This window comes from Uloborus diversus, chromosome 8 (genome assembly GCF_026930045.1).
Source record: "Uloborus diversus isolate 005 chromosome 8, Udiv.v.3.1, whole genome shotgun sequence".
NCBI lineage: Eukaryota > Metazoa > Arthropoda > Arachnida > Araneae > Uloboridae > Uloborus > Uloborus diversus.
The window spans coordinates 135,284,226-135,304,837 of NC_072738.1; the positions used below are offsets into that span (position 1 = coordinate 135,284,226).

At 30.2% G+C, this 20,612-nt stretch overlaps 1 protein-coding gene across 1 annotated transcript in view; it reads right to left on the reverse strand.

Moving 5' to 3' along the window:
• LOC129227501 (gamma-tubulin complex component 2-like) overlaps positions 1-19,077 on the reverse strand; it is a gene marked incomplete at its 5' end in the record, with an annotated part of 53,808 nt that extends 34,731 nt beyond the window's left edge. The window contains 12 exon segments of the mRNA XM_054862076.1: positions 187-248; positions 378-449; positions 2,110-2,152; positions 2,239-2,300; positions 5,067-5,272; positions 8,459-8,536; positions 9,724-9,805; positions 9,891-9,965; positions 10,060-10,154; positions 12,771-12,822; positions 17,434-17,508; positions 19,020-19,077. Of these exon segments, the coding sequence (XP_054718051.1) occupies positions 187-248; positions 378-449; positions 2,110-2,152; positions 2,239-2,300; positions 5,067-5,272; positions 8,459-8,536; positions 9,724-9,805; positions 9,891-9,965; positions 10,060-10,154; positions 12,771-12,822; positions 17,434-17,508; positions 19,020-19,077 (960 nt within the window).
• Between the last annotated feature and the right edge of the window lie 1,535 nt (positions 19,078-20,612).

The following is a 20,612-nucleotide window of genomic DNA, read 5'->3' on the forward strand; positions in this document are numbered from 1 at the left end:
CTGGATTTTCAATTCTCTAGATTGCCTTCAGTTTCAGTAAGTCTGGATAAACAAGGCAGTACTGTACAATTAACTGAAAGTTTAAAACTTTGAAATAAATGGGAAAGGTTCGTGATTTCTAGAAATAAAGAACTTAGAACATTAGAAAGAAATTTTTAAAACAGTTTCTTCATCAGTAAAGGATACGCATCACTATACTCAACTGGCAAATCTTCCTTTTTAATGAGTTCATTATCTTCAACTAAAAACTAAAAAGCAAAATTCCTTTCAGCTTTTATTACAGTTAAAAAAAAAATGCATGTAATAAAATATACAGTCTTGAAATGCAAATCAGAATTTTTTTTCTGAAATGCAATTTTATGTTATGAATCACTTACTTCAGAATAAGGATCAGAGATAATTCCTTTGTATATCCATTTGTCTAAAATTTCAAAATAAGGACATGATGCCTATAAGGGAAAAAGTAAAAACTTTACATGTTACAACACATGAATTAAAAAACATTAAGTCAAACTAAACAACATTGATTGGCAATAGAAGTTACATCGCATGAACAAAAAATATTGTTTAAGCAAGTGAGTTAATAATTTTAAACAGTCATTAAAAAACATTTAAGAAAAATGAATTTCAAATGAGCTATTCGTTTTCACTGCTGACTGTATCACAACATAAAATATCTATTCACACGCTGTTCAACTTAAATCACTTATGAAACAGATATGCAGGGCCTTTATGAAGTCGAAGAAAATCTTTCAACTATTTTAGATTTTTTACGTAATTCTTTTTAAATTTTGATACTTATCTCATAATTTTTTTTATCACAGCCTTGAAATATTTCTATGTGAGAAACTATCATAGTTCTGAGAAGATTAGATGAAATTTAATTTTGTGTCAGACAATCAATGCCAGAACTTACCAGCTGGAGGCCTCACCATAACAGGCCTATTAAGGATATAAACTGTCGTATTATGATTAACAACGTATGTTAAAACCAACGAATAGGGTAGGTTGACATCCAATGCTTGCCTCTCCGTGCCATTGGTGCCAGGTATTCATTAGCATATTTGTTGTTACAGTATAACATTGATTATATTACAAAAAAAAATTTCTAGCACGGATGTCACCCAGGGGTATAACTTGTGGTCTAAATTTATAGAAGGAAATTTTCAGAATCTAAACATTTATATGTTTTTTAACTCTTAAATGCACTTTGGGTGTCACTTAGGGCGAATTGCACTCTTGCGCCCTGTTGTGACACTACTGATGATTATTTCTTTTAATGTGTCATGTGGACGAGTGTACAAATTCCACAAGAAAAACAACACACTTACTTTTTTCTTTCAAAGACGTCAATTTCACTTTTCAATTATAGCATTACCTACATCACTTTGGCTATTCCTCAACTTACCAGAAAAAAAAAAAAAAACTTTTTCATTAAGAATCAAAATAAAGAAGAATTATAAATGAATCGGAAATAGAATTTTTCATACAAATTTTTTTGACCAGTGCAAGGCTTGGTAAACACCTTATACAAATAGATAGGTTTTCATGGCATGAAAGTACTGATTTTTTTTTCTTTGAGGAATGAATATTCATATTTTGATCCTCAGCTGCAGACATATCATATATAATCAGAATAAGAACCTAAAATTTGAAATAACGCTCTGAAAAATTAGCAAAAGTGAGACCTATAACATGACAGCCAAAGTACACTGTACAAACAAATTCTGATTGATTAATTCAGACTATAAGTTCACATCATTAAGATTTATTAAAAGTTAAATCAAAATTTTAATTCTCTAAGATGCAAATTCAGTTTAAATTATCATTAACATACATTATGCATTTCCATTACACAAATTTCAACTCAACATTCAATTTAATCTTCATTGCTTACATCTGAAACCCATTGCAGGTTTTAAGTCAGTAGATTTGATATAGTTGATGGTGATTTTAATAACTCATCTTCATTGGAATGAAACATATTAATTTTTATTTTTCCAAAAATGCTTCACTTGAAAAAAAAAAAGAATTTTTTTTTTCTGCAACACAGCAAGTATTAAAAAAATATATACATTTTTTAAAAACAAGACTATTAAACATACTCACAGCTCTAGTTAATGTATGGCATATTTCCTGAGATTTAGTAGATCTAAGAGGGGAAAAAAAAACTGTCTCAGTTTTGATAGTTTCTAATGTTCAACAAGAAAGCACAAATGAATAACATGATGAACTTACCCAATTAAAGAGGCAGTGTGTTCATGAAGTGCTGTCAGAACATTTCCCCCAAAGCAGTTTCCCTATATGTTCAAAGAAAAGATTAGATTGAACAATAAATTTGGATTACAGTACATAATGATAAAATATTGCACATTGTTTGTGCAATAAATATTATGGGACTTTTGTGACACAGAAATCTTTTAAACTAATCTACAAAAAAAAAAGCAAACATATAAAAATAAACATTAACACATAAAAATATTTAATATGAGTTTCATGCAATGAACAAAAGCAGTGGTTCAACTAGAAGTTTCCTCTCAGGATGGGATGGGGACGGGTCGAAAGTCTATTTGTGTGTGTGCATGTTATACACATACATACTAGGATTTTTAATATGGTGGTTGCTCCTTTGTTGAGCCTCTTAAGAAAAGAAAGTTCTCAGTACTCAGCAAGTTCAGGGGCGAATACAAGGAGAGGGTCGTGACCCCTCCTCAACCATCGGAAATATTATCCATCCACGTTGCGTTCAAACACTTTGTGAATAAAATGTAAACAATTGTAGACCTTTTCAATTATTTTTAAGAGTAAATGTTTGAAATACTTCTTTTCATTATCAATGAAATTAATTAGTTATGTTTATACCCTACTAGGTGCCTAATTTCTGGCCGACTTGTGAGTTTTTTTATCAACACCCAAGCAGTGCCAGAAAAATTTTCCATACTCAAAACCCTATACTCTTCACCATGCCCCCCCCCCCCCAAAAAAAAAAGGCAGCCTGTATCGACTCGTGAGTTTCTGAGAGGTTGGTTTAACCTCCTTTGCTGTAACCCTGTTCATAACTACAAAATTTCAGACACCACTTCCAAGTCATAACATAAAAAAACTAGTATGTTGTGGCCATCATGAAACTTTCTTCTATATTTTTCTTTTTTTCTGATCCCTCCCCATGCTTGACGAGGAAGCAATATTCCCAACAAAAACAAAATTACACATACAAAAACTTGACGACCATCCCAATGTCTGAATTATTGCAAAAGCAAAGCAAAGAGCTAAAATTGAAAGTTATTTTAAAAGCCTTGCTTGAATTAATTACAAATATTTTATTTGTTAACAAACATAAGATGGCAACAGTTAAAAATTTTAAATCATTGAGGTAATATTTCCGATCATTTCCATACAATTAAAATCACGAGAAATACGCAGACGATAATCTATTACGATTTATCTTTCTTATTGTTGCATTAATAAAGCTATTTTTATTCGCTAAAAAATAATGATAATAAAAATAAATCAGCACCTCTTGGCGCGATTGGCGCCAAAATTGAACCAAAGCCCGTTTACATATGGATTCACATATATTCCAAATCTCAACCAGAACGTAGCATTACTTCTCGAGATAGGGCACTCACAATGGAAAAAAGAACGGGCGATTGTGCTACCCCCCTTTTTAGCTGTTGACACCAAAATAAAATCAGCTCTTATATCCGCTAAAGGCTACTTGCCGATAAATTTTTCTTTCATTCCGTTCATTATTTCTTGAGATACAGCAGTCAATTAACAACAAAAAACATTCTATAGCTCAACCCCCATTTGAGTTATTGACACCAAAATTAAATCAGCACCTGTTCCTGTTAATGACAACATATGGACTGAATTTTGTTTGATTCCGCCAGTTACTTCCTGAGGAATAGCAAGCACGCGTAACTCAAAAAACGTTCCATTGCTCCACCCCCCTTAGAGGAATTCGCGCCAAAAACCAATGGGCACAAGTTCACATAGGGAAAATGGACTCAGCACACCTCAAAGGCCCTGTTTATGCAGCTGGATTTAACCCGGCGTCAACCCGGATTCGCGGAGTAAGGCCGTTTTATGCATCCAACCTGCCTTCGAGCCGCGTTCAATACAGGAGTGAATTCCCTCCACCTACATTGAAGGATTATTGGCGGATTTTTCCCACAGTGCATTGCGTGGTCACGTGTCTTCTCCTCGCGTGTATTTATTTTGGTGTTGTTGTGCGTGTTCTTTTTGCGTTGGTGATTTTGTTTGGAAACTAATTTCTTCTAATTATGGAAAAATCCAACTGCAGCATTCGATGGGATAGCGCCGAAACAAAAGCGTAAAGGGAACGTAAAGGAGAATCCACGATTTGACAAAAACGGCTCTTCTCATCAACCCGGCTGCAATCCCCCTTTTATCCACCTTCCGCTTCAACCCGGGGTGAAGCCGGAGTGTGCATAAACAGGGCCAAAACGTTCGAATCCGTCAAAATTCGAAATTCGAAAATTTGCACGAATCCAATACTTTCTTCTATATATTAGATATGGAAGAAAGTAAAAAATGTATTTAAAAATAGGATTTTTTGAAAGTTAATAATCACTTTTGGCCTTATCATACTAAATTTATCAAAAGAAACTTCAAAATGAACACACACACATTCATACAAAGAAAAAGAATTCATACAAAAATGATGTGCAGCTACTCCCAGTTTTTATATAAAAATGGAATTATATCTCATTCTAAATAAATTTCAGGTGACTTGAGAAAAATTTATTAATTTGTAAGTTACATTAAAAGAGGAGAGCATTAAAAACTAGATTTCAAGTTTGAAGAACAAATTATAATGATATTCTTCGAACTTTGCACAAAAACAAGCAGGGGAATTATGTAATTTAAAAAATGCCACCCATTAAATTAAAATTTATTTCTGATACAAAGCTTTATATATAGATTCAACAATTGAAATCTTAGAAAATATGCATATTATAAAAACTAAAACCTTTATAAAAAGTAGAATATATTTTATTTCCTAGCAAAATAGCTTGTAAAAATAAATTTTCTTTACCAACCTTAGTCAATATAGATGCTATTTTAGCAATGGTTTCCATGGTATCCATAGAAGACTGGATATAAAACCATAATTTTTGAAGAGTTAATTCATCCTGCAAATGTTGATTTTCTAGCTGAGAAACAAAAACTAGGTGATCTTTCAAAAAAGCATGCATTGCTGCAGCAAGAGCATGATTGACCAGACCAGCTTCATACTCCATGTTTTCTGTTAAAAAGGGTTGACATTTATTGCATAGTGAGGAATACATACTCACATACATATACATCTATATCATGTTGATTACAATACTACTAGAGTTCTGATTACATACACTAAAAGAAATTTAAAATATTCATGCATAAATAGGCATTGAAACATTTTTTTACAAAGAAATTATAGTTCTACCCATTGTAATCTGGCAGAATATTTATCTATCAGAATTCGTACCAATGTTTTTTTTTCCCCTTTATGAAGAACAAAATATTTGTTTTTAATTTTAATTTAAGTTAAAAAACTCAACAACAGGCATTTATTTTAAAAGTTTGCCGCTGTTATGCGGTTGTATGCATTAATGCTAACAGAAGCCAAAATAAGCAATTGCATGTACGCATATATGCATTTGCACATAAGGGTCATTCTTCAAAATGTGTAACTTTTCTGTCACACACCTTTTACAGTAAAAACTCGGAACAATTTATTTCACAATGCTATTTAATTTCATCAAAAAAGAAAAAAAAATCTGTTTAAAACTGCCAACATTTTTTCAATAATAATTTTTATTTTAATATATTTTTGGTTCACAACATATGAATTCTCACCTCCGTGGCATGTCACACACCTGGTGTGACTGTTTATGTTGCTTAATAACTTGTTTAATTAAAAGTGCATATTTATTCATTTATTACTCTTTTCACAAGTGTCTCAAATACTAATTGTTTTAGTATATTTAATTTTTTAACATTGTGCTTTAGTTTGTTTTAGAAGGATAAGGAATTATGTCATACAATCAATGCACTTCTGTTGCTTACACACAAAATGCCATTTCTCATTACATTACATTTTATTTTTCATGATACAAAGTAGCCCCATTATTTATATTCAGCCATAAAGAAGTTATAAGATTTGTGTTATAAAACAAGAAGATAGATTTTGTTTTTAAAACAAAGTGCAGTTTTTATGAATTCTCACCTCCGTGGACTTGAATTTCAGGGATGTAAATTAATGTAAAAAAAGAAGGGAACACACTTTCATGTGCTTAACATGTGCAGATTGTAGCAACAAAGCAGGATTGGCCAGATTGGACCCAATGGGTTTTTTTTTGAAAAAACCCATTTAAAAAAACCCATTATTTAGCCCACTTTTGGGTTTTTTAATTTTTTGGGAAGTTTTTAAAAAAATTAATTTAAATACTTTTACAATTTAAACTTCTTTTTCATTTCTTCTTCACCACAGACATTGGACATAAAAAATGAATTTTTTGAAATAGTATTTCTCAACTCTTAACAGCATTAAAAAAATGTTTCAAAGATTTTAAATAAATATATTTAACTTTTTTCTTTAACTGATAAATAAATGGACTCAAATTATTTTGACTAAGTCCTGTCACGTCTGATTTTCCCAATATTTGCAGATTGAACAGAGGATACTACTCTAGCTAAAAGGCTTTCATGTGAATTATTTCCTGCAAACAAACACTTCGCAAATCTCGAATAAACACAAGGTATACTTTTTAGAAATTAACAGGTTTTTCAAACGGTCGGGCAGAAAACAGAACAGAATGTACAGTATCTTCATTATCTTACGAAAAAGTTTAATATTTCTTAGTTTGTACACAGAAATAGAAAAACTGGCAACATAAAATTGAAAGAAATATCTTGATTAAGCTGGAATTCAGTAAAAAGGGAGTAAAAACTACTTGAGGTTCTACAGTAGTTTTGCATAACAAAATAAAATACAGGAAAGCAAAATGCAAAGAAAAGAGTAGTAGCAATTAAAAACGAACAATAGATTTTCTCACTCGAGAAGTAACTTTGCATTAACTGTTGGTAATCATGAAAACTAAAAAATCTGAAACTTCACCATTCTTGGGTTTTGTCGTCTTTTATACTTTTCTTCAGAAAACGCTGAATTTTAACTAGTTTTCCAGTTTTTTTACCCCAAGACAATTTTTGCGCTTTGTCCATATACTTACGCTACAATATGCTACAAGTACCCCACATTTTCCCTAAAAAAAGACAAAACCCACATTTTTTTTGGGGTTTTATTTAAAAAAACCCAAAAAAAACCCTGGGTCCATGGGCTTTTTTAAAAAAACCTGGGTTTTTACCAACCCTGCAAAGGAAAAAAAATTTCCCTGGAAAATGTATCCATTAGGCCTATATTAATGGGAAATTCCTCACCTGCGTGACAGACCTTATCAATGTCAGTATTAGTACTTTGATATTAAATTGGCCTCTATTTTCACACTAAAAGTTTTTTTCTTTTCTTTTTACTTCCGTCGCTAGAGGAACAATTATTAATTTGTAAGATACATTGAAAAAGAAAAACATTTAAAGTAGTGTTTTTACTTCTGTGGCTAGAGGAAAAATTATTAATTTGTAAGATATATTGAAAAAGGAGAGCATTTAAAGTAGAAAATTAAGAATTTAGATGGCTCTTATTTTATGCATATGAATTCTGGAAGATTTAAAAGCTAGATTCCAAGTCTGAAGATCAAATCATACTTAGAAAGCTCTATTTATGATATTCTTTGAGCATTGCACAAACACAAGTAGGAGAATTATGTAATTTAAAAAATGCTACCCTTTTAATTTAAATTTATTTCTGATACAAAGCTTTATACTTTGATTCAACAATTGAATTCTTATTTTGTGAAGTCTTAACCCCATGGAGACAAATTTACAAGCATAACATACCTCTCTATGCCCTCACTATTTGATGTCAATTTTAATATGAAGATTTTGTTTCCTTTGGGGAACTTTTGTTTTCTTTTTGGAGAAGTGGGGCATAAAAGTTAACTGAAATCGATGGATTTAGAAATGGAAAGCACAGCCACACTTTAAGGAGCTAATATAAAGAAGTGCATTAAATGTTAACTTTCACAAGGAAAAAGGAAGTTATTGTAGCTTAAATTGTTTAATATTTCAAGTTGTATAGTTGATAAAGCAATTAATGAAGGAAATTTTAACACCAAAGTTAGCTAATATCAATATTTTAAATTCAAACTCAGCATGCAAGATTAAAACTTTTTTTATTTAAATCAGTTTTTGTTGAAAGTGCATAAGCCAACTTCTGCCCTTTTAATGAAAAGTGGTTAATATGTTTACAAAAAAGACTTAATACTTTGAAGTAGTATACTTTAAAACATTTTTTTCCAAAGTAAATTTTTAATGAAACAATTTTTGTTCTTACCTTCAACAAAATTTATTATTGTAGAGTAATGACAGCATAAGGGTAAAATATTATTCACTAATTGTTTCAATGAAACATCTAAAAAGAAAAAGTAATTTATTTTATCAATAATAGATACACAAGCAATGAAGAAAAAAAAATGAATTCAGAAAAAATATACATCTTAATTATTTAGAAAAATATAATAGTCTGATCAATTAATTCAATTGAAAATTAAGATTATCTAAATTAAAATAAATATATAAATTTGCTCAAAATATGTTTCATGATACAATAAAACTATTTCACTCAACACAATGCCAATCTAATATAAAGAAAAAAGCATCATATTTAAATACTCAATATATATTTTTTAAATTTTATAGTAATATTAAGTTTTTTTAAATGAAATAAATAATATAACTTTGATGTGTAGGTATTATTTTATAAAGACAGGTACACAAAAAATTTATAACAACTATTATTAGAGTCATTATTACTGTTAGCACTTACACAATTTTTTTGAGCGAAAATTTCGTTTAGCTAAGTATGTGGAGCCAAAAGGAAACATTTATGCATTCAACAATAGTATTTAGTAAAAATAGTATAGTTATTTTTGTTTCCATCTTTTAAAAAACATTATCCTCAATTTTTTCACAATGGATATGGTTATTTATGAGCTTCTTTGAAGTTAATATTGAAAAAATACATGAAAATGACACTTGAAATAAGACTCCATTGTTTCTCATTGCAATATCACTTGACATGACATAATGGTCACAAACTGGTGCATGCAAAAGAAAAACCTGTTTTGATTTCCAAAGCATAAAAAAAGAGTTCAGAAAACTGGTTCCTGAGGCAAATTGAAGACCGTCTGCCCGCAGTTGTTATGGAATTGGCAAACGTCTTAAGACGAGTCTATCTGACTAAAGGGGAAAAGTAAGAGTTTGATATGTGTTTTTCACTCATTTCAACGGGACTCTGCTTAGTTTAGAGGCTAACACATATTTGCAAAAGCTGGCGACCCTGAAAACTAATAGATGCCAGTATTTTTGCCAGTTAATTCGATGTTAGCCTTTCTATCTCATCGGTGGTCAGACAGCACATGTATTTGTTTTGTATTGATTGTTCTTTGAGTTTTGGCCAGATGAAAAGATTAAAATTTTAAAGAGCTGTTTGCTTTTAAACTAAATATTTTATCTGTGCATTACACTACTTTTTCTTTATCCATCCATTAGATTATCAATATTATCTTACAGAAAATCAAGATCTCAGCTTATACTTACTTATACTTTCATCTAAATAAAATGATACTTTATTTTCTGAACTTAATCCTTTTTGCAGACGAATATAATCTCCTTCAACTCCCTACAAATAGTGCATTATGTTAAAACTTTGATCAGCACTGCACTTCTTCTTAAAAGGTTAAACATTTAACACAAAAAATGCTTACCACAAGACAAAAGAGAATATCATCAATAAGTCGACTTTCTTGCACATTAACTGGCAAAGTACCAATTGGACCGCTCTGCACAAAAAAATTTTCAAAGTAAAACAACATGTACCAACAGGAAAGTTATAAAAGTATTTTCATAAAATTTTGAACTCAGGAGAAAGCTTACATGCTTAAAATCAGATCTTGGTTGTGAAACGAAATTCCAACTTAAATGCGGCCTTTCATGGAACCAAGAAGGTGAAATTTCAAGATCCTGTCTTGCTGAAAAATCACATTATATCAGTATTTAGTTCAAACAATAATTGAGAGTGCTGCATAGAATAGCAATGTGTGATCCAGAATATGACAAGATCATAAAAAAAAAGTAGTAAATAGGGGGAAAATAATGCATAAAAAATAAATGAATATTTTAATGTTCAGAAACCAATTCTCTAAAATACCCAGACTCTGAAATCTGCAACTGTCTAAAATTAAAAACAAATTTGAGTTGTGAACATTGAAATTTATCATTAAATGTTTAGGAGGAGCTTGAGATGGAAATAAGATTAATACTAAAAGAAAAAAAAAAGGAATCATTTTTCTATTTTAAGGTTAAATTTGCATAAATATAATCTGTTTACAAAGTCTATCGCAAGTCTGATCATGCTTAGTATCTGCTGTAGCTATATGAAGGGTTTTACTTTTCTATACTTAGTTTTTGGTACACCTTTTATTAATCTATTATTTTAAAGGCTGATTTTATAGTTTAAATTTTATCTGAGCATATATAAATCAATAGGTTAGGGTTAGAGGCTATACGTTATACAATAATATAGATGTCAAAAAATAAAAACATAAACCACTATCAAAAACCTCAAGCAAACAAGAACTGCCTAAAATTATTGAAATTTCCTTAAATTTGTAATTATAAAAAGAGAAGCTAACACTGCAAAAATGGAAGCGAAATTTTTCAATTTTCACCAGAGACTGAAAATGTAATTCTTCAGTTTTTGCCAAGGTAGACAGAAAACAATTCACCAAGCCAAGTAACCTATGCATAGCAGAAAAATACCCTAAGAGCAAATTTACTGCGGTCTTACCAATATTGTCAGAATACAAGAACTAATATTAAATTAAAAAAAAACCCTTGATCTTGAAAGTCAATCTCATATTAAGATAAACTTTGTGGATCAGAACACATATAGGGTGAGATAAATAAATACCTTTGTGCTGAACAGTAAAGTAAGACAAAACAACGTTAGATGAAGCACAATCATCTAACGTTGTTTTGTCTTACTTTACATATAGGGTGGTTCAAAAATACATGTAAAAAAAAAAGTCTCATAGATAACAGGACACTCCTCAATATTTTTAGACTTGTGGATAGTAACAAACAAGAAGAATTTTAGCTTCTTATTTAAACTGAAAGACAGTGCTGAACACCTCCCCCAAACTTTATAAGTATGCGGCCGGGTTAAAAATACTTTGAACTGAAAAAGTAATGCTACATATTATAATATACACTAGTAATATGCATATACATTGCAAAAAAAATTATTTACAAAAAAAAAACAGCCGGGGAAATTAAATGTTTCTAAATTTGTGGCATTTTCTATGATATGGCTTATGTTAAATTAAGGGGTCATTGAGCACCCTCTTAAAATTTGAGTAAGAAGCTAAAACTTTTACAGCATAATACTTTTAGTAAGTCTAAAAAATATAGGGAGTGTCCTGGACTCTAGCTGAAAAAAAGTTTTTTTGAACCACCCTAATGAGGAAATATGGAAAAGGTAATAGAATCACACCTAGCAAAATTTGAAAGCTGCTAAAGCTGAATCAAGAAGGAAAATTGAAAATCTTGTATAAGTCCTTCTTATATGCTGAAATAAATTAAATATTTTATTTGTTAACAAATAGAAATTGGCAACCAATAAAAGTTTTAAATCATGGAGTCTTTTTCAGTTGACCAACAATGACATTATTACCAATTGTATGAATAAAAGCTTAGATTGTATTTAAAGTCTTCTGAAAAAGGTTACATCAAGTTCTATATAACATAGAAATAAAAAACCAATTTTGTCAGATGTAGAAAATTTTGCTTTTGATTGATACTAATATGTTAAATGTGCAAATATGTTTTTACTATTAAAAATGTGAAAAACAAAAAGAGTTAATTTTCAAGCTTTTTATTTAATATCGTTAGTGATTAAATTTTCAAGCATTTTATTTAATATCGTTGGTGATTACAGTCATACAAAGACAAGACCTAGCTAAGAACATTTCAATCAAGTCTCCTTATCAAAATCGGTTCATCTGTTTAAAAGCTACTATGCTACAGATAGGTACACACATACACAAACACTTCAAACTTATAACCCTCTTCCTTTTTTGCGGTGGGGGTTAAAAATTGCTGCAACAAAGGGTAAGAATTTAAAAAAAAGCATGCTTTTTAGAATAGCTTCTTTAGGTGCTATAGAATCATTTTGTATATGTAACAGTTTCTTTGAAAATAATGATGATAATTTTGCAACATAATATTGCAAAGTGCAAAAAGGAAAAAAAAAAGGAAAGACCTAAAATGTGCAATATTCTAAAATTCGTAAACTGATTGATCCTAAGATGTACAGCTTTGAGAGGGTTGACTGTATATCACATTGAAAAAAAAAAAAAAAAAAATAGAAAGGAGCATTTTTCATTAATTACTTAACTATAAGCAACATTTAGTGCAACTGAATTTTACATTGGCTACAATTGACAGGCTGCCTTTCTCAAAGATGTATCATACATAGAACATCTTTGCATGTGTGAAGATGTGTGTGTATGACATGAATTTAAACTATCTCACATGTGTGAATATGTAACATCGAATCAGTGATATGAATGAAGATTAAGACTTACCATTTCTTTTGGGTTCCTTTCTCTTAAAAGATGGAGAAGATAAATGGTTGATCTGCAGAAAATCAGGCAATTAAAATGTGACATAAATAGAAATCCAAGATTTGGAAATTTACACCTTTGATTTATTAATGTAATCTAACCTACTATAATTGAACTAACTTCAGGGCTATAATATAGAAAATGAACATTAACTTCAATAATAAAGATTCATGTATAATATAAATGCTGCCAGAGTCATTATCAGTGGTGCACACAGTGGCGTATATTTTGCCACCCTTTCATTGAGACATATCTAATGCATTAAACCGTCGAAAATTATTGAACAAATGAAAAACTTCATTTAAGGAAGAAAAGGGAAACTAATTTAATCCGTATTCTTCCTACGAGAAAAGGGGGGGGGGGGGGGGGGGGCGGGATGTTAGACTTCTGTCTCAGAGAAATATTCAAAATTTCCATCAAAAATCACAGTTAAGAGTAACGCTTAGAGGGATGGAGTTCTCTTTAATCGTCAACAAAACTGAAGTCAGTTTTAGCTTTTGGTGACGTAAGGAAGTCAGGGTCTTTTCCTGAAATTTACGTTTTAAAAATACAATTTAAGTCTGTCTTAGTGGACGTTAAGGCAATAAGGAAGGTTCAAGGGCTCACTAGGAAACATTTCAACTTTGAACACTAAGAAGCGCAGTTGTAGTCACAGCAAAACCTTACATTTTGAAGTTTTTTTTTTTAATTTGCCTCCAGCAATAGATTTAAAGTATGATTCCCTTATTTAGAATTTTTTCCCCACATCAAAGGTGCTGAACTGCCGCCCCTGAAAACATGCCACCCCGGGGCAGACCGCCTCCTTTGCCTCACCCTAGCTACACCACTTTGCGCACGTAAGATGTAGAAACTTTCCCAACTATATAAGTTAATAATATGCAGAAAGAAAGCAATTACGATAATTCATGTTTCCAAAAATTTATCCTGAACAAACACTTGAACCCAAGCAGCACATTTTAAAGATTCTAGATCACTCTTTCTAGTAAACACAAAATAAATACTGACACTCATTTATACAGTTAGGTACTTTAGTTGAACACATTTTCTTGTTTACTCTCTACCTACAATATGCAAATGCATTTGCCAGGAAGCGCTTGTAAATCCAATTATAAAACAGTATTAGTTGAGAACTACAGATACAGTAGAACCTCAATTATCCAAGCTGATTGGAACCGCTAGTGCCTCGGATGTCGGAATTCTTGGTTAATTGAAACTTTGTATAAAATCTGTCAGGATCGCAAATGGTATAAGGGGCATTCCAAGGAATTTTTGACATTATGTAGAGTTCGTAACGTGACCTTTTTTCGCCATAACTTTTTAATTTACTGTTTGATTTGCAAATTATTTTAATTTGAGCTGGTATGTTGGTTGGTAAAGATCAAAATAAAATAATATGCTAATCAAACAGTAAATTAAAAAGTTATGGCAAAAAAGGTCACGTTACGGACTCTACATAAATGTCAAAAATACCTTGGAATGCCCCATAAATTAAAAATAAGATGGAATATTTTTCAAAGACGGACAGATAAAAAGTAATGTTTTACAGTTCAAAAAACTAAAATGGAAAATAACTTGTAGTAAGTTCTGAGAAGTTAATTGAATATTTTCAGCAATACCAAGTTAAATATTGAAAGATAGATTAAATTTCCAGAAAATATTTTTATTCTCAAACTGAAAATTAATTATTTTATTAAATTTACATTATTTTTTGAAAAATAGCTTCATTATTGGCTCGCTTAACAGACATCTGAGTTAATTGAGGTTCTACTGTAATTTCACAAATCAAGATGGTTTTTACTCATGGGCACCCATATGCAAAATTTTAAAAGGGAGGTGGGGGGCTCAGATATTTTCCCCATGGTTTAGCAGGATATTTTCCGCATGGAAACCAATTTCCGTATAGATTAGAGCTATTAAAATTTCTCATTTTTAATAACATTCATTAATAGGTGGAGAAGAAGTATTTTTACATTTTTACAAAGAAAAAAAGTACTAAAAGCAAGAAAGTTTTCATTTCAAATAGGGGGGGGGGGTGAGCTCCCAATTGCCCCTTTCCATATGGGCGCCCTTGTTTTTACTTGTTAATTTAATAGTTCATTTAAGTTCTGTAAATATGTTTTTAAGTTCATTGTATATTTTTTAAGTATCTGACTAATTTTCATTTCTTACTACTATTCATTCACTAAAAGAAACAATCTAAGTGAAAATAGAGCAAATAATGTTCACATAGCCGTGATGTTCAATCAACTATTTTAAATATTGAATTTTAATGGAAATTTTAACGTTCATTAATGTCTTGATTTCTACTTATTTGGCTGATTTATTTTACACTTTAATGAAACATTGAAGTTGTTTTTTTCATTTAGCGAATTATTTTAAAGGGAATTTTTAGGTTATTTAATGGCTTTTTTAATTTCTAATGCAAAGGGGAAGGGTTTTGGCACATAAGCTTGGTGTATGTGTGTGTGTATCTGTTAGAGGCATCGTAGCTCCTAAATGGATGAACAGATTTTGATAACTCTTTTCTTATTTGAAAGGCGACTTTTGAAATCCCGAAAAATTAAGACTTTTTTGGCAATTTGGTAGTGAAAACACTCACATTTAAAATATTAGTATGAATCAAAAGAATGAATTTTCGGCATATAATATAATGTTTGGAACATTAAATTTTAGACACAATTCTAATCCTTTATCCACACAATTGGAGAAAGCTCAGTGATTTAAAATGCTTATCTGTTGCCATTTTCTATATGTTGACAAAAGAAAATACTTGTAATTGATTATAATATAATTAAAGCCTATAAAAGGATTTTTAATTTACCATCTTAATTTTGCTTTTGCTACAAGCAAAAACTTAGTGATTGTGATTATCTTTCCTTTCCTATGTTTACCCATATTATCTAATCTTCCTAAAAAAAATTAAATTATTATACATAAAATTGTTTTGGCCAGCGAGATTCATCTTGATATGAGGTGAATACCTCGGGATCTTTTTATTATTTTTTTTAATTCTTAGTTTAATATTAGTTCTTGTTTATTTGATGAATCATTTTACTTTTACCAACTTAATTTTACATTTTGCCTAGTTATTTATCGTTTTAATGGAGATTGTTTTGGTCTTGTTTTTCAATTTTATTTTGTCAAGTCCGGTGAAGACAAAATAATGCCAAACAGGCAGTGACTATGTAACTCTGGCTAAACATGGAGACAATAACTGAGATGAAAAATAATCGCAAGATTTAAAACGCGCCAAGTAACGTAACTATAATGAAAAAACACTCAGTTTTATGTTATCTAACTGGTAACTAGAAATTGTAGCAAAAATCGTGGGATTGTGAAGGCAGATCTTTTACAAAAAATGGGATTGCAAAAAAGGAAAATTATCCATTTCAGATCATAATTATGTTTATTACATTTTCTTCTAATTGAAACTGTTTTCCCCTTTTACCCAAAAGTGGTGTCAACTTACAAATCAGTTTCTAATTTCTCTCTGACTTATATGAACAGTAATTTAGTCATACATTAACATTTGGCTCCAATTTCTGTCTGACTATCGAATGTATAACCGTACGAGTGTGTCCAACAGCAATTATTAAACTTTTGTATAGATGAAAACATAATTAGGTGAAATACACTGCGAGCTCTGTCATTTCCAGCCGAGGACTGCAGTTTTGTACTTACTGAATATACCATGCCTTACCTTCAATGTAATATACTGTATTGTTTTTTTTAAATTCATTAAAAATATATAAAACACATATTGGTACACTATATGCGAAATATAAAAAAAACTGAAGATTAAATATGTTAAAATTTTTTAAAAATGTGTGTATAACTTTTGGAATTATTCATGGAATAGTTTCACTATCTTTTGGTAGCCAAAAATAACCAATGATCAATTTTCAAATTGATCAATATTTTAGGTTAGTACAGAAAATAAAACAAAAAGGTATGTTTTGACTGTCAGTTCAAGATTTAAATTCATCAATTAAATCATAACCTTTTACATTTCCAATTAAAAAAAACACATTAATAATGAACTATAACTTTGTAAAGAACAGCCTGTCATGATTAGGATATTGAACAATTCATTCAATGAACAGGTGAACATATACAAGTAACAAAAACAATTATTATCATTTACAGGTAACAAGAGGACATGCACAAAACCAATAGAATAGTTATTGCATCTAATGCAAGACTACAACAAAAGAAATTCGCTAAAATTAATTCTTCCTTACTGTTATGTCATTGTCTTTTTTTTTTTTTTGAAAATACTAAGCATCAAGTTCTTCTACAAGAATTTATTTAATATACAAAAACATAAAGGTAGATGAAAGTAAAGCTGAATTTAAAAAATATCCCAAGGTAAAATTTAAATATTTAACAAAAAAAAGGGCGGGGGAGAGAAGAGTTCAATACAGTTTTTTTCTCAGGCACCAAGCAGATAGTACTTACATTTCATGCACTTCTTAAAGAAAAAAAAAATCGGAGACTAAAAATATTTAAATCATTCTCTACTATACATTATTGTTATTGCAAAGGAATTTTAATGCAAATTAATATTAATGTATTTCTGCAATTTTAGAAATTTGAAAAAATAAGGAGGGGGTATAAAACTTACAGCTTCACAATTTTTATCCAAGCCATTGCTTTCAATAACAGTTACAGGTGTATTAATTTTCAGCAACTTTTTGACCTAAAATTATTCAAGATTAATTTAATTGATATAAAAACTTCCAAATAATTGATTTAAATACTAGCATTTGATTTTAGAGTAAGATAGTTACTATATAATATACAAGAAGTTTCATATTGAATGTGACAAAAAGAATAGCATAGCACTAATTCTGTAATTTTCTGTAGCTGAAACAAATGAAATACGAAACTGTAATTGAATGTGTATCTAGAAAAAGGGCCTATGTTAGGCTTTTAAACATAGCACATACCTGTTAGAGATGAGTTCGGGCTTATTTTAGAGAGCCCGGGCCTGCCCGAGCCCGAAAACTTGTAGCTTAGCCTGAACGAGCACGGGTGATTTTGCCTTGTGCCAAAATCCGAGTCCGCCTGAGCTCGAAGGAAACTTTCTTGTATCAAAAACCTTCTACAACCTGACATGATTCAAAGAAATGTTAGCCTCAGCTGTTGTTTTACAACAACTAATTTTGGGTACTTGTACTGCAACTGTTTTTTTTTTTGCTCTCTCTGTTGAGCCCATCTCATCTCTAATACCTGTATGCCCTTTTTCTAGACAACTACTCAATTATAGAAGTTTGAACACACAAAAGCAAAGAATCCTCTGGGTTCAAACTGTCACTAGAGGCGTCGTTAATCAATATGGCATTATTAAAGTAGAAATAAATTTAAAATCAGAGTTAAAGAGATAGGAATACCGAATACTTTTGCAAACACATTTTCTTTTCTATTTTGATTGGATTTTTGGGTAATCCAAGCTTTTGTGAACGGAATGGTCCTAATTAGTTCGGATTAGTGGGGCTCTACAAAATAATGCACACACACACACACATACGCATATATAAACAAAACTGTCACATAATCAAATTTAAAAACAATTTATTCTTAAATACACTAGCACATTCCATATCCTGTGCATACAAAAGGGCAATATCATTGTAACAGACTAAAATTTTTAAGGAAGAAAATGTCTCTGCAGCTTTAAAATAGCATTAAATATTTATCTGAAATGTGGTTTCACATTGCATGTGATGATAGAAATTAAGTATGGCGACTTTTAGAAACATATTTTTATTTCAGAAAATGTAAGCTAAAAAATAAATAAAAAACAAGGTAATTTATATTAGTCGGTTATGGTAGTCTTTTGTTTTAAATCTATAATTATTAAAAAAAATTTGTTTTTCAAAGTGATCATATTTATATAGTCTCTTTCATCCCATGAAATGTATCAACCATATTTCAAATAAATATTAATTACTGTTTTAAAGCTGCAGAATATTTTCTTCCCTATAACTGTTAGTTTGTTGTGATAAAAATCAAGAACAAATTAGAAGATTTTTAGAATAAATGTATTAAATAAAAACAAATTTCATTTTATAATCTTCATCATTTTTTAAGTTCATTTAAATGCATAAATTACAAAAATAAAAAAGAGTAACCCCCTCCCCTTCTCCATCTATTTAATGAATCAAGATGAAGATAACATAATTGAAATACAAAAAATCAAATCCTCACTTTTTCATCATTTTGAATTTGAGACAGGAGATGCACCATAGGGTCTACTTCTCTTATCCTACAAAAGGAAAGGAGCAATTGAAAATCAAACACATTTTCAAATTTATGTATACTACTAAAAATATGAATGCATTTAACCAAGAGCATAACAAAGTTTTAAAAAATACACATATAATATGAATGTTTTAAAATTTTATACAATCAAGTTTCACAGTGAACCAGATTTATCATTCTGAAATTTTCCAGGGCAGGAGCAAAAGATGTTAACTCAATGTTAATTATTCAAAGAACAACAAAACCACTCCCATTCATATGTAAATATATTAATTTCTCAACCCCTCTCATGATCCCCGCCCACCTCAAATGAGGAGTCTGGCAAGAACTCATCCTAATAATTTCATAGTTACAGGGGCAGGAGTGGTCAACTTCTAATATATAGGATATTTTCCACGAAAAATATAGGGCAAATATAGGACATGTTTTATGAATGATTTTGATGTGAAAAATAAACAATACATAGTTTATTTTTTCTAAATATTTTTGCACCAATTATTATCAATGATTTCAATGAATCATACTGCATAGCGTTTAAAAACCCAAATAAAAATTACTTAGAATGAGTTTCCTGTTCCTGAAAGATTAATGTAATAAGAAAATAAGTTTACTTATATACAAAAAATATTTTAAAATGAATTTAAACAATCTGAAATCTATTTACGTTTAATACAACTATTTACAATCATTGACTATTTATATTTTGGAAAAGCTTTCGCCTAACATTTTTCTGCATTTTATCTTTTGCCAATAACATCAAATCCCCATTCCTCAAAAATTTTAATATTAATCTCTTTTTTTTTTTTTTTGCATAATTACCTACATTTAAATATTTTAACAGATTTTTTTTAATAATGTCTTCACCACATTTTGTTGTTAGTGAAGATTTATTAACAAAGTGCTTTATCATAAGTTTGGAGAGCTTGTCATAAAATATGGATAACTGAAGCTGTCTCTTAAAACAATTTTTAAATTTTATCAAAAATACCTTACACTTACAACAAAATTTAAACAGACGAGTGCCTGCAGACATTTTGAAAAAAAAAAAAAAATACTTATGTATCTCGTTTTTAAGCGGTCTTGAATTATCTTTTGTCAACTTGTGAGATGAAGGGCAAATCAAGTAACCTAAAGGCTTTTCAATAGTCATTTTCTATAGATCTTTATAACAAACTATAGGAACATAGGAAATATAGGACAATTGGCAAAATTATAGGAAATACAGGACACTGTTGATGCTTTTTTTGAAAATATAGGAAATATAGGATATATAGGACTACTTCTACCCCTGTAGTTAGATAAATTAGAGAGAGAGAGTTCACTACGTACATATTCCAAAACACTTCCGAATAAAACCCATATAAATGTAAGGGTACTTTTCCGTTAGCCAGGCGCAAGCGAAAATCGCCAAATGATTATGCACAATGCCAAGCGAATACATCCAACAAGGATTGCAAGAAAATTGGCGGATTTCTACATCAATTTGGCGAACCATCGCTTGGCGTTGGGTGTAATCATTTGGCGATTTTCGCTCGCTCA